General features: G+C 40.2%; 1 protein-coding gene across 6 annotated transcripts in view; it reads left to right on the forward strand.

Annotated features, from left to right (window-relative positions):
* ADCY7 (adenylate cyclase 7) overlaps positions 1 to 23302 on the forward strand; it is a 59751-nt gene that overhangs the window by 30459 nt on the left and 5990 nt on the right. For all 6 annotated transcript variants that reach the window (XM_018914573.3, XM_018914574.3, XM_018914578.3 and 3 more), the window contains 17 exons: positions 712 to 861; positions 3121 to 3269; positions 3589 to 3700; positions 6019 to 6146; positions 6367 to 6525; positions 10271 to 10403; positions 11686 to 11871; positions 13110 to 13153; positions 13787 to 13867; positions 14768 to 14840; positions 15632 to 15729; positions 16365 to 16449; positions 17999 to 18136; positions 19255 to 19317; positions 20003 to 20041; positions 21409 to 21566; positions 22723 to 22804. In XM_018914573.3, the coding sequence (XP_018770118.2) occupies positions 712 to 861; positions 3121 to 3269; positions 3589 to 3700; positions 6019 to 6146; positions 6367 to 6525; positions 10271 to 10403; positions 11686 to 11871; positions 13110 to 13153; positions 13787 to 13867; positions 14768 to 14840; positions 15632 to 15729; positions 16365 to 16449; positions 17999 to 18136; positions 19255 to 19317; positions 20003 to 20041; positions 21409 to 21566; positions 22723 to 22804 (1878 nt within the window). The remainder of the gene's footprint in view (positions 1 to 711; positions 862 to 3120; positions 3270 to 3588; positions 3701 to 6018; positions 6147 to 6366; positions 6526 to 10270; positions 10404 to 11685; positions 11872 to 13109; positions 13154 to 13786; positions 13868 to 14767; positions 14841 to 15631; positions 15730 to 16364; positions 16450 to 17998; positions 18137 to 19254; positions 19318 to 20002; positions 20042 to 21408; positions 21567 to 22722; positions 22805 to 23302) is intronic.

Consider the following 23302-nt stretch of genomic DNA (forward strand, 5'->3'; position numbering starts at 1 on the left):
CCCTTTGCTTTTGGCATAACTATTCTATTAAGAAAAGTTCTATTGATGTTTCAAGTTTGTGGATTTGGAGCTTGGGCCCAAAAACCCTTTGGCTTTTTGTAAGATTGCAAATTTTTAAATCTACGGTGCAATTTTGTTTTTCTGACCTAAGTGGGAAAAGCAGGGTCATTAAATTAATTTTTAAGCTGTTAAAAACATGCCTGGCTTAGTCAGTCACTCTTCCCAAGCCTGTGCTCCTTCAGGTGGGTCTCCTACCTTCATCAGGCACTGCCCACAGGGTGGATCAAAAGGGCCACTGCTGCCCTGGGGTGTCAGAGGGCCTGGGAGTGCAGCCTGCTGTGTTCTGGGCTCCCAGCACTCATTAACAGGGTGTGCTCATTAGCAGGAGAACCCCGGCTCCTTCTGTGCAGGCGTGTGCCAGGCTCCACACAGCGTGCTGATGCAGGAGTTTGTGCACTGCTTTTCCACAAACCAAACACTGGTGACTTCAAATAAATGTTAAATGATAGCACAGCATTTTCTGTTTCGTTATTGTGACTGTGAAAGTCAGATTACATCTGCCAGGTCCATCCTGGGTAATAGCATGGTTTGTTATGGGATGGGGTAAGAGGAAATGAGACACGCTCTGGGATTTACTGTGTTTTATGGGACTAATATGTGTGTTAGTGAAGTATTGCCCTGCAATAGGTCAATATTTTTCTTCTTGTGCAGCTCCTTGCCAATGCTGTAATTTTCCTTTGTGGCAACTTGATGGGCGCATTTCACAAGCGCCAAATGCAGGTTGCTTCGTGGGATTTGTACAGATACACCTTAAAGTGCATTCAGGTCCGAATGAAACTGAAGATTGAAAAGAGGCAGCAAGTGAGTGAGCTACTTCGTGTTATGAGTTGCTTGTTTCCCTTTGCAAAGTCTGCATAAATTCATAAGCTTGGTGACTAATCCTTGTTGAAAGGCTTGGTCCAATCTTTGAGATACCCACCTAGTGTCAAAAATAAAAGTTGTGCCCTTTGTAACAAAAGAAGGAAGTTAAAGGGAGGAAGCTGTTTTCTGGGGCTTGTCTACATGAAAATCACAGTATTTGTAACAGGAATGTAATTGCCAGTCATTTTTAGTTCCTTTTTTCCTAGAATAAACTGTTCCTGGGACTGGCTAAGGTAACTTAAGAGGACATATCCTTAATGCCCTGAAATTACTTGTAAGGTAATTTTAGCAGTTAGTTTTGTGGTTCCCTTGGTCACATTTTTTTGCATTGAAATCTAAAGTATTATTTGTTCTTATATTTTATTGTCTCACAAGCTGTTTTTCCTTTGCTAGAAGGAGAAAATTGGATGTGAAGGGAGAAAACGAAATAATATAATAGATTAAAATATTTATTTCCATTAACTCCAGTGGTATTCAAAGAATAAACAAGCATGAATTTGTTACTGAATAAGGTTTGTAGAGAGATACCAAAGCTGAAACTGGGGCACCTCTCCTGGTATAAATAGGGTTAAGAAGTGCTCTACAAGGCTGATGTGTATCGTGTTCTCTGCCCACCAGTTATTAGATAAAAAAGAAGGGGCTGCTGAAAAGTGACTGACCCGATCAAACCGGGAAGAAGAAATGCCACACTGCTGGTGCGATCTGTTCTCTGATTCTAATCTTGTGAGATGAGATGACAAATCTGCATGGAAGCCCTGCCAGAATCTCCCCACGCAGCTGCTGGGGAAGCCTCTGATCACCTTACCACGCAGGCAGAGTGCTCTCATTTCCTGGGCAATGTGCTCCCGTCCATGGGTGCTCAGGATTTTGGTTTCGGGATTGTTTGTTTTAATGGTTGCTTGTTTGAAGTGTAAATGTACTTAAGTCTATGGAGGGCTTTCTTTTCAACCATGTTGCAATTTGTCTGGCAATTCTGAGTATCCTTTCTGCCACCCACTTCTTTGTGAAAAAGATGCGAGAGCTGCAGTTCAGGGTTCCTCACTGCTTCCTTGAAAACCGTGTGATGTGTCAGCCTCCCAAAAGCCCTGTTATATTCCCTGGGATTCGGCTGTCAGTTTGAGTTCTTTCCCAGGGATCACTCTCCCAGTCCCAAAACAGAAGGTGAGGGAAAGGAGGTGTTTCTAGTTCCGGGATCAGTCTCAAGCTAAACTGCTGCCCGTGCCTTGTGCAGACAAGTACCTGATGCTCAGGAACTGTATCCTCCCACTGTGATCCCGGGCTATTTCTTCTTGGGGGCAGGCACTGGTTAAACAACCCTGGCAGCTCCGTGCTGCCTGAACAGGGCTGCGTTGGGCAGGCAGGGAAAGGGCACTAGGACCTGGTCCCAGGGGACAGCACTTAGCATTTTTCTTGGCTGCACAATATGTTAATCTTGCAGTTGATGCTGTCTGAAAAAGTTCCTGCTTCTAGCTGCTCCACACAGCATTTCCTCTTCCATCTCTGTGGTGGGAGAGCCCTTCCTCACTCAAAGTATTCTCTTTTTATCATCTTCTGCCCAGCAACTTAAAAGGGTCTTTTTGAAGAATGGGCTTTTGAGTGAGAATCAGTGTAAAACAGTGCCCTGAACAGTCAAACAAGGGAAGTGGGTTTGGAGTAGTCTGTTTCTTGTTCAGTTTAAAGGCTTCATTTCAGTGGCATTGCTTGAGGTTAGCTATAGCAGCATGCAGCTGGCACTTTTGTATCTGTTGCTGCCTTTCCAGCATTTGAGAATTTACAAATATTTTTAATACTGAATAGATTGTTGGGTACAAAACATAAGGTTTTACAGAACTTTTATCAGACAATGCCAACGTAACACTAACATCAGGGGACAAAATAAAATTTATCCAGAAAATGTAGTACTAAATACTGACATTTTGTGTGTGTGTGTGTTTCATGGTTACAACAGAATGTCACACCTAGGCAACAAGGAACAAAAGAAAAAAAAATGCAACATAATTGTGAAATCAATAATTTGGAGAACAGCAATGTAAAAATGTCTTCTGGAAAACTTGACATGCATTACTCAAAAACTATTTGAATAAAGGCGCTTTTTTTTTTTTTTTTTTTTAATGCCTTCTTGCAGTCAGTAGAATTCTGCAGTTTCAGAGTTACTGTGTTTAATAATTTTGCACAATTATTCCACCCCCCACTTTTTAGGAAAATTTGCTTTTATCCATCCTGCCTGCTCATATCTCTATGGAAATGAAGCTGGCAATCATTGAGCGACTGAAGGAAACTAATGATAACAGGCAGATGCATGACAACAACTTCCACAGCCTATATGTAAAAAGGCACCAAAATGTTAGGTAAGTGGAAGCCCCAGAAATAATTGTATTGATATAAACTTCTGATTCTTATCAGTAATATGGTCCAGTGAAATTAAAATCTGAAGGCAGACTTTGAGGCTGAAGTGAGCCTCTTTCCTGCTATGGGAAGATAACGTGTGTTGAACTGGTGTGCTGTCTTTTAAATCAGGGGAGATACTTGAACCCTTTTTGCTGGAGTTGTTTCCCAAAGAGGAGTGAGGAGTTTTCTGTAAAATGCATTTCAATAGTTATGCTGAGTGTGGAACTGATGTATCTTCATATTTCACTTTGCCTGCTTTTTCCTTTTGCTCTTGTCTAGCATTCTTTACGCAGACATCGTGGGATTCACTCGCCTTGCCAGTGACTGCTCTCCTAAGGAGCTCGTAGTGATGCTGAATGAACTCTTTGGAAAGTTTGATCAGATTGCAAAGGTAGGTGTACAGTTTGTGCTGTAGGATAAAGGCCTTTGGAAAAGAAGACTTTTTGCACAACAGGAGGCAGCTGGGTGTTAGTTCTCAAGCTGGGAAGGCAAAACTGCTTTTGCATTAAAATTAATTGGCAAAATCACATTAAAACAATCTGTAAATCTAAAATTGGAAATGTAGCAAGTTGCTACTGTAATTCCAGTTCTTGGGTGTGGAGGTTTATCTGTATCATTTAGGAAATTGACCGATGGTGGTAAGCGATTGCAGCAGGGCTGTGGGAGGTTCTGTGTACAAACTCCACTGAGAAGCTTTGCTGTGCTCAGCTCCAAGGTTTGATTCCACAAATGGAGAACTCTCAGACACACATTTAAATGCAGAGGCATCAGGCAAAGAGAGTGAGTCCTGAGCCATCAGGCTCAGGAGAGAGCTAAAGAAAGCTTCCTGTTACTAATGGATACTTACAAAAAAAATGTAAGGCTGGGGAGTAGCTTAAAATGGTCCCTGTTAAGACACCCTCAAACTGACCCTTCAGCCTGGCAGGACTTTTTACCACTTCCACTTGCTTGAAGTTAATTTTTTGCAGCAGTAATCACAAACTCAGGTTTTTAGTTCTCACATTACAGGGACTGTATCACCTACATGTTTGTGTGTTGTGTTTGTGAAATCCTAAAAATTTGTCAGAAAAAGTTGAAAAACTCTAAAATTGTTAATGTAGCAGAGGGGTGAAATTGCTGTAATTAAACCCTTGTTGATATCGTTGAATAAATTCTTAAATATACCACTGATTAAAACTTAAGAGGCTAGTAATATTTTTGACTGAATAGCATGGCTAATTTTTGCATTTATCTGAATTTGGCTGTTGCTAAGTGTTTAGGTAGTGACAAATAAAAGTTATAGTATATCTATTGCAATTGTATGGTTGTAAAGCAGCTATAAAGACAGAGTAAGTTATGTCATCTTAGTTGCCAAATGCAAAATTTCTTTTAATGCAGAAATACAAGCTGAGGTTAAACACATTTGGTAAGGTTTTGTAACTGTTTTGCAGAAAGAAAAATAGAAAAAAATCTAGATTTTGAGTGAGTTTTAATTTCTCACTGCTGTATGCAAATTGCACTGAAATGTCTGGATTTAGTGAGTCAAGGTTTTTTGCAACTCTGTGGTTGAGCTGTGAGAAGAGGTTCCTGCTTTTTGTGCTATTTTTGTTCTTCCAGGGAGTATTCTGTCATCTTTTCCATAATGTACAAATCTTGCAAGCTCCAATTTACCTAATAAAAATTGATGGCTAAGCTGGACACTGAGCTGGATGCTGAAGTGCAGCAGATTTAATCCAGGGCTGTTTTTACCTACTGATCCCTCTGAGCTTTTCACTTGTGGCACTGCTCAGAACCCACCGGGATGGATTAAGATGTGGAGAATGATGGATGTTCCCTAAAGGCTTTAACTGATGAGGGAGAACAGCTCAGATTGGGAAATTGCCACATATTTGGGCTGATTTTGGAGTTGAGTTAGGAGCTGTGTTCCCACAGCAGGTAGTGTTGAACAGCTGGAGCTATTGGCTGGCCCAAATAAAGCCATCTCTGCTCATCAGTCAAACATTACACAGCCTTGCAGAATTAGCCCTGGCTTGCTTGCAACCTTTGTAGTTAAAATTCTTCAGTAAAGTGTTAACAAAAGACAGTATCAGAGACTTTTTGCTCTCTCCTGCCAGTCACTGGCAGCAGTATCCTCTTTTGCACAGTTAGGAAAAATTTTTTTTGCTACTACTTAGTATTGTGGGGTTTTTATTAGCAATAGCAGACAGTAGTGTGTGCCAGCTTCCTCTTCAGTCATGTTTGAAATAACAAAAAAACCCCCATTTTGCATCTGCACAACTGCCAGGTTGGGCATCTGAATTTCTAAGTTTTCCCTCAGTGCTGGGAGGTTTTATGACACCTCACACTGTTACTTATGAGGCTGCTATGTAAAAATAGAGAGAAAACTGCCCGTAATTCAGATGAAGATTAAAAGATAGTTGAGTCGATTTCATCCTTTACATGGTAAATTGTGATGGTTTTATTTTATTTCTGATTTTTTTCAATTTCACACAGTTCCAAAAAAAAGGCAAGAAACTAACTAGATGGTTTTATTTCAGAAATGCTTAAAGTGGTCACTTTTAAACAAAAAAATGACCACTTTGTTCACTCTCCAGTGAACAATGACATTCAGAGGTGGGGCAGGAGAAATAAGCTTTGTTTCAACAAGGATTGAACGAATCCTGACTTTCTGAAACCAGAACCTTTGGAGTTAATTTTTTCCTGTTAAAAATGTTTGGTGTAATTTTGCAGGAGAATGAATGCATGAGAATTAAAATCCTGGGAGACTGTTACTACTGTGTCTCAGGCCTGCCCGTGTCCTTACCAGTTCATGCCAGGAACTGTGTCAAAATGGGGCTCGACATGTGTGAAGCAATAAAGTAAGTGTTACACAGAAGGCTGTTTAAAATATAGATACTGTGCAGATATTGAGATTTGAGATACTGAATTAAGTAATTTGTTTTCTTGTCAACATTTCAAGTGCATTTATTAGCTGTAGTTGCGTAGTTCTGATCAGGCTTGTCGCGCCTTTGCACCAAGTGTATGATGAGAGGAGGAGATAAAATGACAAGTCTGCTCTAACCCACAATGCCTCCCCAGGCAGGTGAGAGAAGCCACGGGCGTGGACATCAACATGAGGGTCGGGATCCACTCTGGGAATGTGCTCTGCGGGGTGATCGGCCTCAGGAAGTGGCAGTACGACGTGTGGTCACACGACGTGTCCCTGGCCAACCGCATGGAGTCCGCCGGAGTGCCGGGGTGAGCTGAGCGGGCGCCCTCCGTGCTGGCTGTGCCCTCCCTGCCAGGCTGTACCCTCTGTGATGGCTCTGCCCTCCGTGCGGGGCTGGGGCTGTGCCCTCTGTGCTGGCTGTGCCCTCCCCGCCGGGCTGTGCCAGCTGTGCCAGGTGTCCCCTTCTTGCTGGGCTGTGACCTCCGTGCCGGGTGTCCCCTCCGTGCGGGGCCGGGGCTGTCCCCTCTGTGCCGGGTGTCCCCTCTGTGCCGGGCTGGTCTCCCTCCGTGCCGGGCTGTCCCCTCCGTGCCGGGCTGTGCCCTCCGTGCCAGGTGTCCCCTCTGTGCCAGGCTGTGCCCTCCGTGCAGGTCTGAGCCGGGCTGGCACGGCCCCGGGTCTGTCACTGCGCTGTGACACACATCCTCACCTGGGCTGGTGGAAACAGGACAGATGAGCGCTTAGCAGAGCTGTAAAATGTTCGTATTTTCTGATTGCGTTTTCAATGAGCCATAAAATTCTATTCTTAGGCAAGAGACTGCTTCTTGACCTTCCCTTCATGGGAGAAACATGTGCGTTATGTTGACTTAGTTAATCCATGCTGTACACAGGGGTAATTCTACGTTTGTGAGTTTAGTTAGAGAACAGTTGTGCTCCTTAGGTCAATAAGACCAAGCTGTCTTTACCCAGTATTTCTGCTAATGCATCGATCAGCTCCACTTGATTTATATCAGCTCTACATTCACCACTCAAACCTCATAAGCAACTCAGAAATTAAAATGCACCCTGATGGGGAGTATCCCTGCAAGGAGAGTCTGGAGCTGTTGTTTGTGTGCATTTGCCATGGGCAGAAGGAAGGGAAGGGAGTGGTGCTGGATGGGAGGATTGAGGCTGAGCAGGAATACAACTTGCCCTGTGCTGCTGCTCAGTGATACAGGCATTGGGGCTGAGGTTGGTCTCATAGCCTTTTTAAGACACTCATTAAACAGAACAAATATAAATGCTTTTCAAAACCACCAACATTTGCATTTTCTTTGTTTAGGAAAGCATATTCTTTTCCTGTTTTCTAAGTTCAATTTAAGGATTAGAAATCGTGTAAGAAACCCTCTTTTTTTTCTTTCTTATTTTGGTAGTTTACAAGAAAAAAGGCTGTTACAGGACCTTTTATTTTTTTCATTCCCAAATCAGAAAATGATATTTTTTGTGTCATGGTAGTCTGTGCAAATTGGTTTCTTTTAGTAAGTATTTCTAACCAGTGATATTATAGCTTTTTTAAAATTATTTCTGTATTTCGGACAGCTTTTAGGTATATGCTTGTAACTTTAAAATTAAAGTGGTTTAGTAAGTGATAGGAGGTTATGAATATCAAAATACTTTGTTGCATTGGTGACTAAAACAGAAAACCAAGCTCCAAGTAGTTTTCTAACAGTTACACCACCAGGCAGGCTGAAGGGTTTAGTGTGTTGATTCAGAGTGATTAAACAAGAATACAGAGTTGTAAATTTTCTTTTGTTGGTAAAACAAACGGCATGACTCTGAATATGGCACAAACCCACACTTCGTTAGTCACGTTTAGGACCTCTGCCTAATCTTGAAAACTCTGATTATTCCTGTAAGGTTGTCAGGTTTATAGTTGGTAAGCTAATTCCTGGTAAAGGATTAAGCTGGTTTAGTCTGTCATGCTGATCTGGAAGCATTTTTCTTATTACTTCCTATATCTAAAGCTGTGTAGTTCTCACTCATCTCGTGTTTCAAAACTGGCCAGAGAAAACATCTTCCACTTGTGGAAAACTGAGCCTGACAGGGTGGAAGGGGTATTATTCACTATGCAAGTGTTACGTTGTCTTTTTTTCCTGCTCTGCAAGGAATTATGGGTTGAGGATTCCTCATTCCAATGTTAGCTAGTCCTGCTCTTTTGGAAGCAGTTTTGCCATTAGGAACCAGCCAGAGGTTTTGTTTAAATTAGGAAGCATATATATTTTGAGTTTCTGTAAATGAAGGAATTCTAAAGACTTTTGAAGGAATGCAGGAAAGCATCTAGCTTTCGAAGTATTTTCTGTCCAGCATCAGAGTAACCTTGTTCATCTTCCTTGTGATTTTAAAAATTACTTACATTCATAGCAGTGTAATACACTTCTAAAGCAGAAAGGAGTAGCATAAAACCAAAGCTAAAAACGCATTGATGACCAGTTCTCTCTAATGTGTAAATGCCTGAAAGCTCAGCACATGTTATTCTGCTGTCAGCATAGGAAGCTGGGCACAGTGTGCTGGGTGTTCTGTCCTGGCACAGCAAGGGCAGCAGAGCGTGCTCCAGCTTGCCTGGAGAGCAGCTCTTGGTGATGTGCTTATCCTGGAACCCAGGAGCAATTAGTAACTGCTGAGAGATCACTGGCACCTAAAGTTTGCAGTGAGATGGGAAATGTCCTACAGCAGTGGGTGGTTTGAGGGAGAGGGGAGAGGAAGCTTGGTAAAATGTGAAATGATGGGTAGTGAACAAATGTACTGCTTTTTGGAGGAAAGGGAAAAGCACAGGAAACTTGCAGCACATGGCTATGTTTTAAGGCTTGGGGCACAGACATCACTCAGAATGCCCCAGTCTCTGTGGAAGAAAATAATGCTTTAGAGCAAGCTTTAAAATTTCTGATTTGAAAGTTCACTTAATTGCAAAAGTGTGTAGTCAAGGTTACAACTAAACTTTTTCTTTGAGGAAAATTACTAGCAAACAGATAAAAGCAGGCACCCTCTGCAATTCAACTCTCACTGTTGGCTTCAAAAGTACTGAGGAAGTTTTTATTCCTCCTTCTTAGAAGCTACAGCCAGTAGTTTTCAGGTCTTGGACACGTTACCTTCATGTAAACCTATGTCCAACTTAAGGAAGGAGAGGTGGATGGAAGAGTGATTCCCTTGTTCTCTGTAGTTAGGCAGCAGTGCTGCACGCTGCCAGTTTCCATTCTAGAATTGTGCTTTTCCCAGCCCTGAGCTAATGGATTGTAGGGCAGTGTCTAAGCCCTCTGTGCCAAAGCAAAGTGAGAAAAGCATGGGAAGGTGAACAATGAGAAAGTAGAATTTAAAAAATGCTATTTTATGAACTCCCTCCAGTCTCTTGTGGAGAAATTATATGGAAAGGTATTGCTCATAACTTATGTGGAAATGCATGATTTAAGATACTGAGTGAAATAACATTTAAGGGGAAGTGTGAATAGGTACAGAAAAATACTGGCTGCTCTCCTCAGAAGTGCATTGCTGTTGTTGCTGTGTTGCCTTTTCCTCAGATTGTTTCAGTCAGAAAAGGCAGACTTTTAGAATTCTCCTCAGAGTTAACAAAAACCTTTCCCCAGCTTTCTTTTCCCAGACTTTGTGTCTCCCCCCACCCTCATGCATTTCTAGCACAAAGCAGTCCTTGCTTGTGTTTTGTTCATGAGTTTTCCTTGCAGTTCTCACAACCTGCCTGTGAGCCTGCCTGTCTTGTGAGTCATCAGATCTCCTTTGATCACATTTCTTCTTGTTTCATTTACTTCCCTGCTTATTTCAATTTAATTTTATACCAATACTATCTCATTATGGGAAGTGTTTTTTAGGACCCTTGCTATGAATGATGTACTATAGTAAAAGGTTGCAAATATAATTTTAAGTACTGGCAGGATTTTTCAGTTGCCTGCCAAAGCAAGGGATGTCTGAAAAGCAGAAATGTCAGCAGGGGCCATTGAAATGTAAATGAAATGCTTAATGTGACCTTTCTGTGAGTGTTTGGGTCTCTTGTTCTTTCTCTGTTCTCAGCCGTGTGCACATCACTGAAGCAACATTAAATCACCTAGGCAAAGCTTATGAAGTAGAAGAAGGGAATGGACACCTGAGGGATCCTTACCTTGAATCCATGAATATCAAAACCTACTTAGTGGTCGATCCAAGGGTATGTATTTGTTTTTAAACATATTTATTCAAGTGTATACACACATAAGTACATAGGTTTCTGTGGTGCAAACAGCTTTTTTATTCAGGAGCAGAATTAGAGCATGGTGTGAGTCACCTGAGTAGCTTGGATTTGGGAGTTCAGATATGAAAGCACATCCTGCTTTTTTATGACATGCCTATTACATTGAAGGTCGTAGGTATTATGCTGAAACCTCTTATGTGACCCACTTAGAGTAAAAACACATATTTGACTATGTATTTGTGTGAAGTGTCTCAAAAACCCAAGTTAAAAGATGAGGATGAAGGAATGAAAGAATACCTGTACTCTGGGGCCACTTCCAGCTAAAATATTCCCTGTTAAATAGAATCAAATATCTTCCTCACTATCTGAAAAGATTCACCTTCTATTCAGGGTGTGAAGTTAGCAACTGTGGGTTGCTCCCTTAGAGCTTGGTAACTACAAACACCTGTAGTATTGCTATTTTGAATTGGCTTGTGGTTGATGAGTAAAATGTTCAAATGAAGAAAGAATGCAGATGAGAAACTTCATTCCTTCCTGAGCTCTACAGGAAGGAACGGCATAGAGCTACTTTTAATTAGCAAGAACTCAATCTTACCTTGGTTATATTTTTCAATACTGCAGTCCCCCCCTGCCCCAACAGCTGCACACAGCACATATTCTCAGAATGAGGACCCATGTCTATTAAAATGGTCTCTGCTTCCTTGAAGATACTTGTGAATTGTTAGAGGATTATCAGTCATTGATGTCTTGGTTTATTCTGTAGTTGTGCAAGGGTATTGCTGCACACACTGTCTGTGCTGCCTGACTCAGCTCCTGAGACACAGAGATATAATCTAATGTGGAGTCTGTAATTTGTGGGATCTTCTAACCACTGTTTTGATACACCCCAGCAGCTCAGGAGTTTGGCACCTTTCTCCCCTGCTGTAGTGCTGACTGCAAGGGAACTGTATCTGTTCATAAGATCCTGTGAGCCCTTGCATCACTGTACATAAACCTGGAGTTTGACTGTCGCAGTGTTGCAAGCCAAGTTTTGTAAAGGCAGCTGAAGCAACTTATTGTGTGTGCTGTGATTTGCTTTAGCTCACCTTAATTAAATGAGATAAAAGAATTGAGGTCGGCTGACATGTTGCTGATGTGTCCAGAGCCCTACAAACCAGCGAGATTTGCGTAGTAAGCTACTCAACACACAGAATATTTCACTATTTTGCAATTTGCCTGAATTTCTGTTTTGTACCTGAGCGTGTTTTCTTTCTGTTAGTCCAAGCAATGCCTCTCAAACAACCACGTCCCCAAGACGCGGGTGAACGACGGGCTGAAGATGCGCGCCTCGGTGCGGATGACGCGGTACCTGGAGTCCTGGGGCGCGGCGCGGCCCTTCGCGCACCTGAGCCACCGCGAGAGCGTCAGCAGCGACTCCTCGGGCTCGCAGGGCCGCCGCAGGAAGGTCAGCCACCGGGGGCTGCAAACTGCTCCTGTTCCTGCGCGGTGGAACTCTACGCCCGCCTTTAGTGGCTGCGTGTCTGCTCTGACCCTCGGTGGGCACTGCGCGCACAGCTGAGCCAGCGCCTGTCCCTTGCTCCCTGTAGTTAGGCAGCAGTGCTGCACGCTGCCAGTTTCCATTCTAGAATTGTGCTTTTCCCAGCCCTGAGCTAATGGATTGTAGGGCAGTGTCTAAGCCCTCTGTGCCAAAGCAAAGTGAGGAAAGCATGGGAAGGTGAACAATGAGAAAGTAGAAATTAAGAAATGCTATTTTATGAACTCCCTCCAGTCTCTTGTGGAGAAATTATATGGAAAGTTATTGTTCATAACTTATGTGGAAATGCATGATTTAAGATCCTGAGTGAAATAACATTTAAGGGGAAGTGTGAATAGGTACAGAAAAATACTGGCTGCTCTCCTCAGAAGTGCATTGCTGTTACTGCTGTGTTGCCTTTTCCTCAGATTGTTTCAGTCAGAAAAGGCAGACTTTCTCCTTCTGTCAGACCTTCGCCAGTCTCAGACTGCCAGTCACTCTAGCACACTATAATCATAGCATATCCTCAGAGCAAAACTATTTATTTTTTCTATTATTTTTCCCATCTTGAGATCCTGTCTGATGCATGTAGTTTTGTAAAAATAAAAAGGTAGATGTGCTCAATACTTAATTGAAATGTATAGAAAATAAGTAGTCCCTCCACAAGCTCTCCTGGCAACTGGATTTTATCAGTAAAGAATTTTTAAGATCAAGAATTCTTAAGGTTTTTAAGATTTTGAAATATAAGAAAACTATTTTTTCCTTCCATCTCCCCTTTCTGAAAGTTGGAAGTAGGAGATGTGCTTGCTTTCAGGTGTGGTCCTGGAGCCACAGCTGTAGTAAATTTAAATTTAAACATCCATCCATCAATTCAGATGTGTGGAAGTGGTTTCCAGTCTGCTTACCTCTGCTGGTGCTTGCTTAGTCATTTTGGTGTGTAGAGAAAAATGAGAGGGAAGATCTAACAATCTTTTTTGTCAAAAAATAATTCTCACTTGTTAAAGCAGAAAGTATTGCTGGAAAGGATTGGTTTTTAGAAACATTTCTGTTTGAGAATGATTCTTGATTTCTGAATAAAAATGGTTTTGGTAGTTTCTTGATTGTTGTTTCCCATAGTTGTTTGCTATTCAAAGAGTGTGTAACTTATTCTTAATTCCTATTTTATTTAGGAAATACCCTTGTGTTCTACTGGGCGCCAGAGAACTTCTGATAGGTTTGTCAAGTACCTTCTTGTCTTTTTTTGTGCTCCTGTGCTCCTCTTGCAGTTCAGTGTGCTTTAAGGATGTGATCATTTGGTTGATTAATTACTGTGTGTATGGTACTCCTGCCTTAGAAAGGTCAAGCTAAATCTTTGGCCTTTGGTAGGTTTCTCAGCTCATGTTTGTTATTGTTAGCAGACTCTAAAAGGAGCTTCTTGTCTTACTGTCCCCCAGTCATTCAGATTCCATTTTGCTTGCTGGGATACAGCAGGGTGGGAGGGAATTGGGAAGGGAGAGCCCTAAAGAGCAGCGGAAGGATTTGGGTTTGGTTGGTGTTTTTATTGTTTGCCATTACAGTGTGATAAGAATTGTCAGTGGTACCCTAGCACTGAGTTAAATGAGGAGCTGATTTTCACTTATTGAACATTCCCTCAGTTTGTAAAAACACTTCTTGAAAAAATGCATATTTTGGGTAACTAGAGAAATGCTTACTAAAGTGCTCCTGGGTGTATTTTTTAATTAGGTTGGAGCATTCTGTATTAACTGTTGCCTGGAGGCTTACCCCACTGTGTGCTGAGGAAGTGTGCTCTGTACCCATTACTTGTTTCTGAGTAACGTTTGTCTCACAGACCTCTTTTCATCCTCAGAAATTCATCTCAGAAGGGAAGGATGGAGGAAGATATTTATGATGAAATGATGTCAACCATTGAAGGCCTCAGTTCAACTACGTATGCAGTACTTTAATTTATTCTTCATCTTTTCTTTGAGATTACCCTGCATTCAATTTAAGCCTAGATATAAAATATATGTATAAAGTTATCAGGATTTTTGTCTTGCCCTTTGTTTTTATTTAGTTTCTGTTTTATTTTTAAAGTTAAATAGGAGAGTGATACTGCATTATTCAGCAAGAAGCCAGTGATCAGTCTTGCTGTTCAATGTTTTCTTTATTAGAACAAGAAGTGTCATGAGATGGGGTGCTGTCCTGAATAAAAAACTACCTGTAAAGTCAAAACAGTTTTTTGGGTAATAAAGTTGCTTTAGTGTCTGGTCTGGTCCACTGAAGGCAAATGGTCTGTCAGGGGCAGATAATTCCTTTGGCAGTGCATTTGCATTTTTGCAGACTAACATGGGCAGTGTGTTAGTGGTGGTTTGGGTTTTCTTTTTTTTTTTGGTTTTGTTATAATTTAAAATACAATATTTACATTCCTAACAAATTCTTAAAGCATTGAATTACAGAAGAAAAACTCTTTCTTCCATCTAAATTCTAGGGAGGCTGTACCTCAGGTATTCCTAATAGGAGCCTGATATAGTTTAGGGGAAGTTTTTGGAGGCTGTGACCCCTCTCTAACATCTGCTGTTACACTTTCCTATTCTTTAGCCTTCAGGAAGGTTTGGAGCTACATTTTCCATGTAGCTGGCAGAGTTGCTGTCTGTGAGTGTTGTGGATCTGCCTGTCAGATGAGTGAAAACGTTATGTTTTTACTGCTCTGTTCTGCTATGGAACAAAAACACCTTGCAGAAGCATCAGTGTGTTGGGAGTGGCTGTGGGTCTCAGGTGCAGGATGTTTTTGTGTCCTGTCCTTGGCCCTGTGTGTGCTCCTGGTGACCCCTTCTCTCTCTGGCTGCAGTCCGTGGTGTGGCAGGTCAGATGACTTCTGTGGATTCTCACTGATCTTTGCAGAACCTGGTCTTGAAAAAGAGGTTGGTAAGAGCAAAATAATCCTTTCTGGTCTTTGATTTGCCCTTCAGAGCAGCTTAAAAATATGTTTGAAACTTTTCATTCTGAAACTGGATTCTGGAGGTGACTGCACATCCTAAGAGGTTTTTGGTAACTAATGGAAAGCAGATTTCAGGAGTTGTTTGAACTGGTCATTCTTCCTTGAGAATGAAAATTCTGAGTTAAATAAGATTGTCTCTAATCTGTAGTCAAATTCTTGCCATAAGGGAGTTAGTGGGAATTTGATAGTTTTTTAATATAAACTACTTCCCTCAAAAGTAATGAGATTTAGAGAAGGAAAGAAAAAAAAAAAGAGATTTTTGTGTCTATAATGCAGACACTTTGTTTGCTGTGGCTGTTTCATTGTAGATATAATGATGGTATCTGTTAGGTGCAGTGCAGTTTTTCTGTTTGAATAACTGCTGTTAAATTTACTGTGCTGTGGATGTTGTTACTGGTGTGGGTCTGTACATACACTTTAGGTTTACTTCTGTGTATGTCCTTTCCTGATAAGGATTTTGACCATGGGCATCTGTGGAGAGCTGCTTTACATACTGTCTAGTTTGGAAATTTGGAAATTAACCTTTGGCCTTGGCTGTTTTTCTTGAAAGATGTTCAAGTGATTGGTTTTTTTTGGTGATGGTCTTTCGCTCTGCTTTAGTATATTTTTAATGATACAGTGTAAACTTGTATATATGTGTCATCACAAGAATGTAATAAAATTAAGAAGAAACCCCCCTGAACTGGCCCTGATGCTTTGCTCTCTGTGTTTCAGTACCGCACCATTCCTATCCTGAAACTCAAGAGTTACTTTGCGTGTGCCAGCTTTGTGTTCCTCTGTATATTTGTGATCCAGATGCTTATCATGCCAAAGTAAGTGCTGGTATTTTAATTATTTATAATTCAAATTAACCAACAGCTGAAGTGAAATGCATGTGGAGGTTCTTTTCAGAACTTTTTGGAGTTTCTGAGAGGTTAAATTTAAGAAACATACATTAATTTACCCCATGATAAAGGATTGCATGCATGTTGTTGGCATAGGAACCAATCTATTACTATGAAAATAAAATAGGAATTTTTCTTTAATATTTTGTTTGCTTAGTACACACAGGGAGGGGGTCAGTTAAGAAATACTATTTTATAAGAACAGTTTGCTGTAAGGACATTGAGCAGTAGGAAAATGGGATTTAGCTGGTTGAACTGTGCTCAGTGATCCTTTCCTGTAGAGCTACAAGGAGGCAGCTTTGAGCTGCTAGTCACAGCTCCAAGAAAGCAGAAGATGGATAGTTCTGAAGCGTAGGACACCTTTGTTTTTCGTGGCGGTTGCAGTGCAGTTTCCATGTGGTTTATGCACAGGGCAGTGGCTCAGGCCATCAGAGCAGAATCTCTTAAAGCAGTGATTGTGCAACAGAACAACCATAACCTGTGTGATTTTACTGCTATTCGGTGCTATTTGAAGAAAAATCTTATTTAAACCTGGTTTATTAGTGCTTTCTTCTTCTGTTTAGGACTGCAGAACTGGGAATTTCCTTTGGAGTTGTTGCAGTCATCATTGCACTTATTTTGCTTGTGTGCTTTGCTGAGAAATGTCTGGTAAGTTTACTTTTAAAAAACACTTCCTGTTTTCAAAAGTGGATGGATATATTTCATCAACTTGGTCTGTCTTTTAGGCTGGTGAAATTTTAGTAATTTCAGTAGGAGTTACAGGAGCCTTGAACCTGAGGTTACCAGAAGATTCCATTGTCTGAAACAGATTTTCATGTCTGAAAATTCTCACAGTAATTCAGAATTATTTGGGTGCAAGAATAGATGGGTAGGAGGGAGGATATGGAGTTGGTTTTCTAAAATGTATTTTTATGTTTGTCATGAATAGTAATTTTGGTTGTAAATACTGTTATTCTCTATTCTGGAAACAATATTGAAATAAGTTGGAACAGAAGATCAGTTTTCATAATAATTTATGAAGTGTAATGAAAATTGCAAACATATGAATAATTTATTGGCAACAATTTCATGGCTGTTAGAATTCCAAATTCACCATTACATCAATTGGGACACTTTGCACTTGTAGTTCCTTTTTCTTTGCATTATTAAACACTTGCAATTACTGGTTAAAAATATATAGTGACAGAGAGAGCCCATAGTGACAGAGAGTTCAATGATACAGGAAAAAAAAAAGTCCTTTTCAGCTCAAGAACTGCCTGGGGGCAATGTGGGGAGAGGGAAGGGATTTTAGAGAAGGGATTCTGGAATGTTCCTTGCACTCCTCAAACCTGCACTGTGCCAGAGCAAGGACGTGCAGCACCACTGCACTGCAGCACCCAGTGAGGGGATGGAGCTCTCCAGGGAGAGAGACTCTCTTACAGAGCCTTGGTCAAGCTGTGTAAAGGGGAAAGAAAAAAAGGAGAGAAAATTGCACTCAGGACGTGGGATACAGATTTATGACTCATTTAATTGTATGGGTAGGCAGATTTATGGATTTTGTGTGTGTATGGTGTTTATATATGTATGAACATGAATTTTTGTGTATAGGTCTGTAGAGAGAGGTGTGTGTGTATATGCATTCACGTGTTTTTTCCACACATGTAGAAACACATGGAGAAAACAGAAAATTCCAGGACTGCAGTTGCATGAGACTTGAGTTTGATGCTTTGGGAGTGTTTTGGTGTAGCCAAATAATGGAATAATGCTTGCAGTCATTAAAACTATATGCTTTACTGTATTTTTTTGTCTATAGCAACAATTGGAGGACATAGGGATGGCAGGAATGGGGACTGTCCAGGGCTCCTTTTATTAATCTGGAAATGTAGTTCCAAATATAACATTATAGCTCTATAACTAAAAAAGTACAAGATTTTTGCTGCATTTTTATAAACTTTTCTCTAGAACTTTCAAACCATGATTCTGTGTTTTTAAAGCATGAATTCAGAAAATTTTAGCACCCAATCGCTTTGAAGAAAGGAAACATTGTCTCTATTTTCAGTTGGGGAAAAGTGTTGGACATTGACTCAGAATAAGGAGATTCTAAATTAGAATTCCAGTGAAGGCTCTTGACACTCTCCTGCAGAAAAAAGGTCAATTTTATATTTAGAGATATTTCTTCCCCTGTTCTGTTACTGAAAGTAATTAATTGTGTTTACAGAAGTGCTGCTCAGACCAGTGGCCTCTCCTGCGCCATCTGTGTGCTGTCTCAGAAAAGGTAGAAACAATGCCCTTACTTAGGCTGCCTCTAGCAGTCATCACCATAGCTGCCTTGCTGATTATAGCCATTTTCAATTTGGTAAGCAATCACATGAATTAATGAACTTATTGTAAAATCCACAGTTTAAGTAACTTCCTGCTTTCTTTTCATCAAATACGAAATTTTGCTGCTTTTTCTAACACCTGACTTACAACATGAGTTGATTTGCACAGGGATAGTGCATGATGTAAAGTAAAAGCTTTAAAAATAAAAGCTCCTAGTTAGTGGAACTGAAAGTACGCTTGATAGACTGAAGCTCTACAAACTTTTCTGGTTTTCAAGACAGCACTTATAACAGCTCTTGATTGCAACCCTCATCACTAAGATGTTTTCCTGTTTTAATGTGGTTTGAAATGTTTGGCAGTGTCAGGCAAGCAGCTCACTGTGGTATTTGCACTCACTGGCAGTAATGTGGGTGAGGGAGGGAAGAATATAGCTTGGCTCTCTTCTAAGAGCAAAGGCACTGGGGATAGGTACTGCTGGAGTAAAGTGGAAACAGCATCTGTCTTTTAAATTTAGTTTGAATAATATATTGCACCCGGGGCGTGTACATTTGAATAACTGTGCTGGCTTTTTTATTTAAACAAGCTCTGTGTGTTAACAGTTCCACTTAACTACTAAAACTGATGTCCTGATCCCATGTGTTGGTTTGCCTTGCTATTCTTCTGATTCCATGGGGAGTTCCTTCTGAAAGCAATACTGCAGAAAATGCTTAATTTTCTTTCATAGGGTGTTTTTTTTGCTGCCTTAGGTCCTTGAATTGACTCACAGTGGTGTCATGTGAACACTACCACAGACAGACTGAAAGAAAACAGGAACAGCAGCTGTGAAACTGGGGGATGAGACAAAACCACATGTTGGTGCCAGATAGCTGCTAAATTAACATAGCCATAATATAAACCTTTACTCCCAATTAGAAAATAAGTAAATTTTAACTTTCTTGCAGCTTGTGTGTGCATATATGTTTAGTACAACTTCATAGGATGCAATTGTATTTCAAAATTTATTCAGCAGCAGTGGAAAGACAACCAGATCAATACTCTTTGTAAAATACATAGGGAAAAAAATCAGTGATTACCTGCTAATTAGTTTGTATGCTGGTTTTATTGATGTATTTTGTTTTGTGATTTTTTTTTCTTCCCCTCCAATAAATCAAGACTACTGAAAAGAACAAACCTGCCAACTTTACTGGATCAAATGACCTGAGTGCTACCACCTATGTGAGTAGAGTAGCATCTAAATTTCTAGTATTGAAATGAAATGAGTCTTGGATGGTGGGCATAGAATCATAGAACATCCTGAATTGGAGGGCACCCATCCACAAGGATCATCAAAGTCCAACTCCTGTCATGTAGGATGATGTCATGATGGATGGCAACATTTTTATATTTTTTCTTTTTATTTATAAAGATAGGGGTTTGGTTTTTTAAAATTATTGAACATGAAGACTTGCTCAGGACACAAGGCAGTTTTAAGGGATATTTTTTATTTTTATATATAGCTTTCTTGTGCATTCTTTAGGGACTTTTCAGAAGTCTGGAGTGTTCATGTATAAAACTGAAGTTCTGGTTTATTTTGGTCTCTCAGCATATTTGAAAGGTGTTCTCTAGCATTTCTGTAAGGGCAAATTCAGCCCTAATGACAGAAAAGTATTATTTCTGGGAATTTCACTTTTTATATCTTTAATGCCAAAGTAGTGTTCTATTTTGAGTTCATCCAAATGTTTGGGATGCTCCATTGTCACCTGGCCACTCCTTTAGGTGATGGACATGGTTTTGAATTATGTGCAGCAAGGTGTGTGAGGAGCCTTTTATTCAGGTGCTTATGACAAATGATAAGCTACACAAATGAAATGTACATTGTGCTCACCTGGTGATTTTTTGTTCTTTCATGTTTGTAAATCAGGCTTTTGGAAACACGACTCACTTCTGCGTAGAGGAAACTGTAAGTAGTGAATGCATCTTACTTAGGCCTGATCTTTGAATGTGGTGTGCATTACTGACAAATGGCAGGTCCTATTGCTGTATAAAAGGAACCTTTTTTAGATATCTGACTGCAGAAAATTGTTCATGAAATCAAGATAATTCAGCTGCTGTTGTTGTGCTAAGTAAAGTATGGCTTTGCAGTTTTTAGAAATTTCAGACTGAGAAGTAGGTCTAAATCTTTAAGGAACAAACAGCAGAACAGGGTGATGATAATGTTTGAGTCTGAAAGATGAGAGCTGTACTTGCAAGTGTCCTAGTAAAGTGTGTTTACAGAGTGAAAGGGCTTAAGTGGCTCTCTCTTGGCATTCTCTACATAGTGGTTCCTTTTTCAGAGGTTTGGTTTGAGGTAGAGTGTTCAATATCTTGTGGAGGTAGACTCAATGTCTTTAGGATGACAGAGTTGGTATAGTGTGTAATACATGGGCTCTGATTAGGAGTTGCCTCATAAATTGTTCTGGTTTCATTCACTTCAGTAAAAATGTTAAATATTTAGCCAAGAATCTCACAGTTCTGTGGTAGGCCTGTGCTATTAGAGGTGGGAAAACTGCTTTGTGCATAAAGAGAAATGAATTCTTGAGGAGCAGAAGCTGAGGTAATTTTGGAGCTGCTTGCAGCCTGAAGTATGCCAGCTGAGCACCTCGTGCCTGTGCCTGTGGCTGCAGGCAGCAGTCCTGTCTGCACCACACTCTTGGTACCATGTTTGGTGCTGCCAGCTGCAGGCTGACCTTGGACACCCTGCCTGAGCTGGGATTCCCCTGGCAAAGTGCTCAGCAATTCCATAATGGGCACAGTGGCCATAGCTTGGTAATGCTCCTTAGCATCACAGTTCTTCTGAGGAGCTGTGTCTCAGGCTGGATAACCAGTCAGTCTCCATGTGTTACTGGTGTGGGAGCTGGGAATGGGGCATCTGCTCTAGATTACAATGGGAAAGCACAGTTAGATCAGGATTAGAGTTGGACTTGCTGCTTCTATGGACTGTGAGCCTACTTTGGAATACTCTCAAACTTTAAATAAATAATTGCTTAAATTAATAAACTTCAGGAGATAAATTCTCAACGCTTCAGTTTTTATCCGGCATTGCTTACTTATGTTGATTTTTTTGTTTAAATATTTTTGTTTACCCATAACAAATTATAGAAGTGAGCTTAAGTCAATTTTAAGTTCATCCTTTTAGTGCCATTAAAATAAAGCTTCAAGTGATTGCAATTTCTTTGCTTTTAATTGTAGTGACCATGAACTCAAAGAATTTGCTGTGGTTTGAACATTTCTTAGACATAAGTTCTGAATAATGCAAAGGCTCTTTACCTTTACCTTCCTCTTTTACAGTATTATGCTTACTGCTGCATATTGGGGTTCATTGCCTGCTCGGTATTTCTTCAAATGAGCTTTGAACTCAAAGTTCTCCTCCTGTCCATTGCTGTGACTGTCTACCTCATAATTTTTAATACTCTTCAGCACAAAGACAACTATGGCAACAGTACCAGGTGCACTGTAAAGTTTCTCATCCTTTTATGTTTCATTTAAGGAGGTGTTAGATTTTTGTGCGCTTACTGGAATGTTGAAATATCAAAATCATGTAAGCCAGACACTGCAAACCTTTCTGTAAAGCTAACAACATGGAAATCCTATTAGACCATGTCACCTTTTTTTACACATACTTTTTAAACAAAGTATATGTTCTCTGAAAAAATTCTGTCATGTGGCTTCTGAGATCCCTAGAAGCCTTGGATTACATTAAGGACTAGAGAGTAGAATGTCATAGTAAGGTTGATCTTATGTTAAGTTACAAAGAAAAGCCTTGCTAAAAGTCTGAGGCTCAAGCTTGGTAGTCAATTGGATGCTGAACTCTTCATGTACAAAGTGCAGGCATTTTGAAAAGTAAGAGCAATCTACCTGATCTAAGGCAGAAACTGAAATTACTGAAGAGAACTCACATGCAAAGGCTTTACTATTAGTTTTTAAATCTTTCTCAGATTCCTCAGCATAGTCTCATAGCTGAAGATAAGAATACATTTATTTTGCAGGGGCTGTAACCTGTCAGCACACCTTAAAAAAAGCTTGAGTGAACTTCATCATTCATATGATGAGAATTTAATTTGTATTTGTAAAATGTAATAGATGTGGTAAGACTGATCTTACTATGAAATACGAGTGGTGATTCAGATACAGGTATGATTTAACTGCTGCCTTTGTCTTAGGAATTCAGGTTTTTAATTTGTTATTGTCTTTCCTTCCACAAGTAAGAAAATTTGTTTTCCTGCCTTAAGGTTTTGTTGGCTGTGTTTTTATAGGGTGGTGTGGGGTGGGAGCTGAAACTCAGTCTGGTGGAAATTAAGATCACTCCATTAAGATAAAACTCTGTTTACTAGAGCTTCTCACTACAACAACTACTGAACAAGGTTTCAACACCTAGTGTGTTGTGATGTGAAATGCATCACTCCATGTGTTGGACTGGCTGATAATCCCTTCTGGTTGTTAGGACAGGATCTGTCCCTACCCAGCCAGTGGCACAAATGAACAGTGACACCATGGTGCAAGTCTGGACAGACACCCTCTTCCCCTCACCTCTCACCCTAACCCCCCAGCGTGCAGATTTTCTTAAAGCATACAGATGACTTTGTATTGCTTTCTTATTTTCAGGTTTTTCATCAAAGAGCCAAGGCTAATGACTAATTTATATCTGGTTCTGTTTTACATAACCCTCATTTTACTTGCAAAACAGGTATGTATTTAAAACACAATCGCCTAGTTCCTTTACTTGCAGCAAGTTGATTTAAATAAAATGCAAAAGTGTTGTTCATTGAAATTGTGCTTTCAATTAGTATATATTTTTAATGTTCTTCAGTATTCTGGTCTTGTAGATAACACACTTGTAATTAGTTTTTGGTAATGAAAGAATTTTTACTGTGAAAGGATGGGGACATTTTTCTAGTTTTCAACAGTGTTTGCATCACAGATGAGAGAACTTCCTGGTTCTTCCAGTTTTGATCTATCTGAATTTATATACCAGTATTCATTCTAAATCAACATAGCAATTCAAGATAAAAATAATTATACTAAAGTGTCATTTTGGTAAATACACCTGATGGTATCAAATGACATTTGGTCTTAGTGGCTGTTTCATATTTTTCTGACCTTTGCCCTCAAAGCACATTTTTCATAACTATATAGACTCAAAAGCCCTTGAATAAACTATTGCTACTACACTTCTTGAGAAAAT

This window comes from Serinus canaria, chromosome 11 (assembly GCF_022539315.1).
Source record: "Serinus canaria isolate serCan28SL12 chromosome 11, serCan2020, whole genome shotgun sequence".
In the NCBI taxonomy this organism is placed as follows: Eukaryota; Metazoa; Chordata; class Aves; order Passeriformes; family Fringillidae; genus Serinus; species Serinus canaria.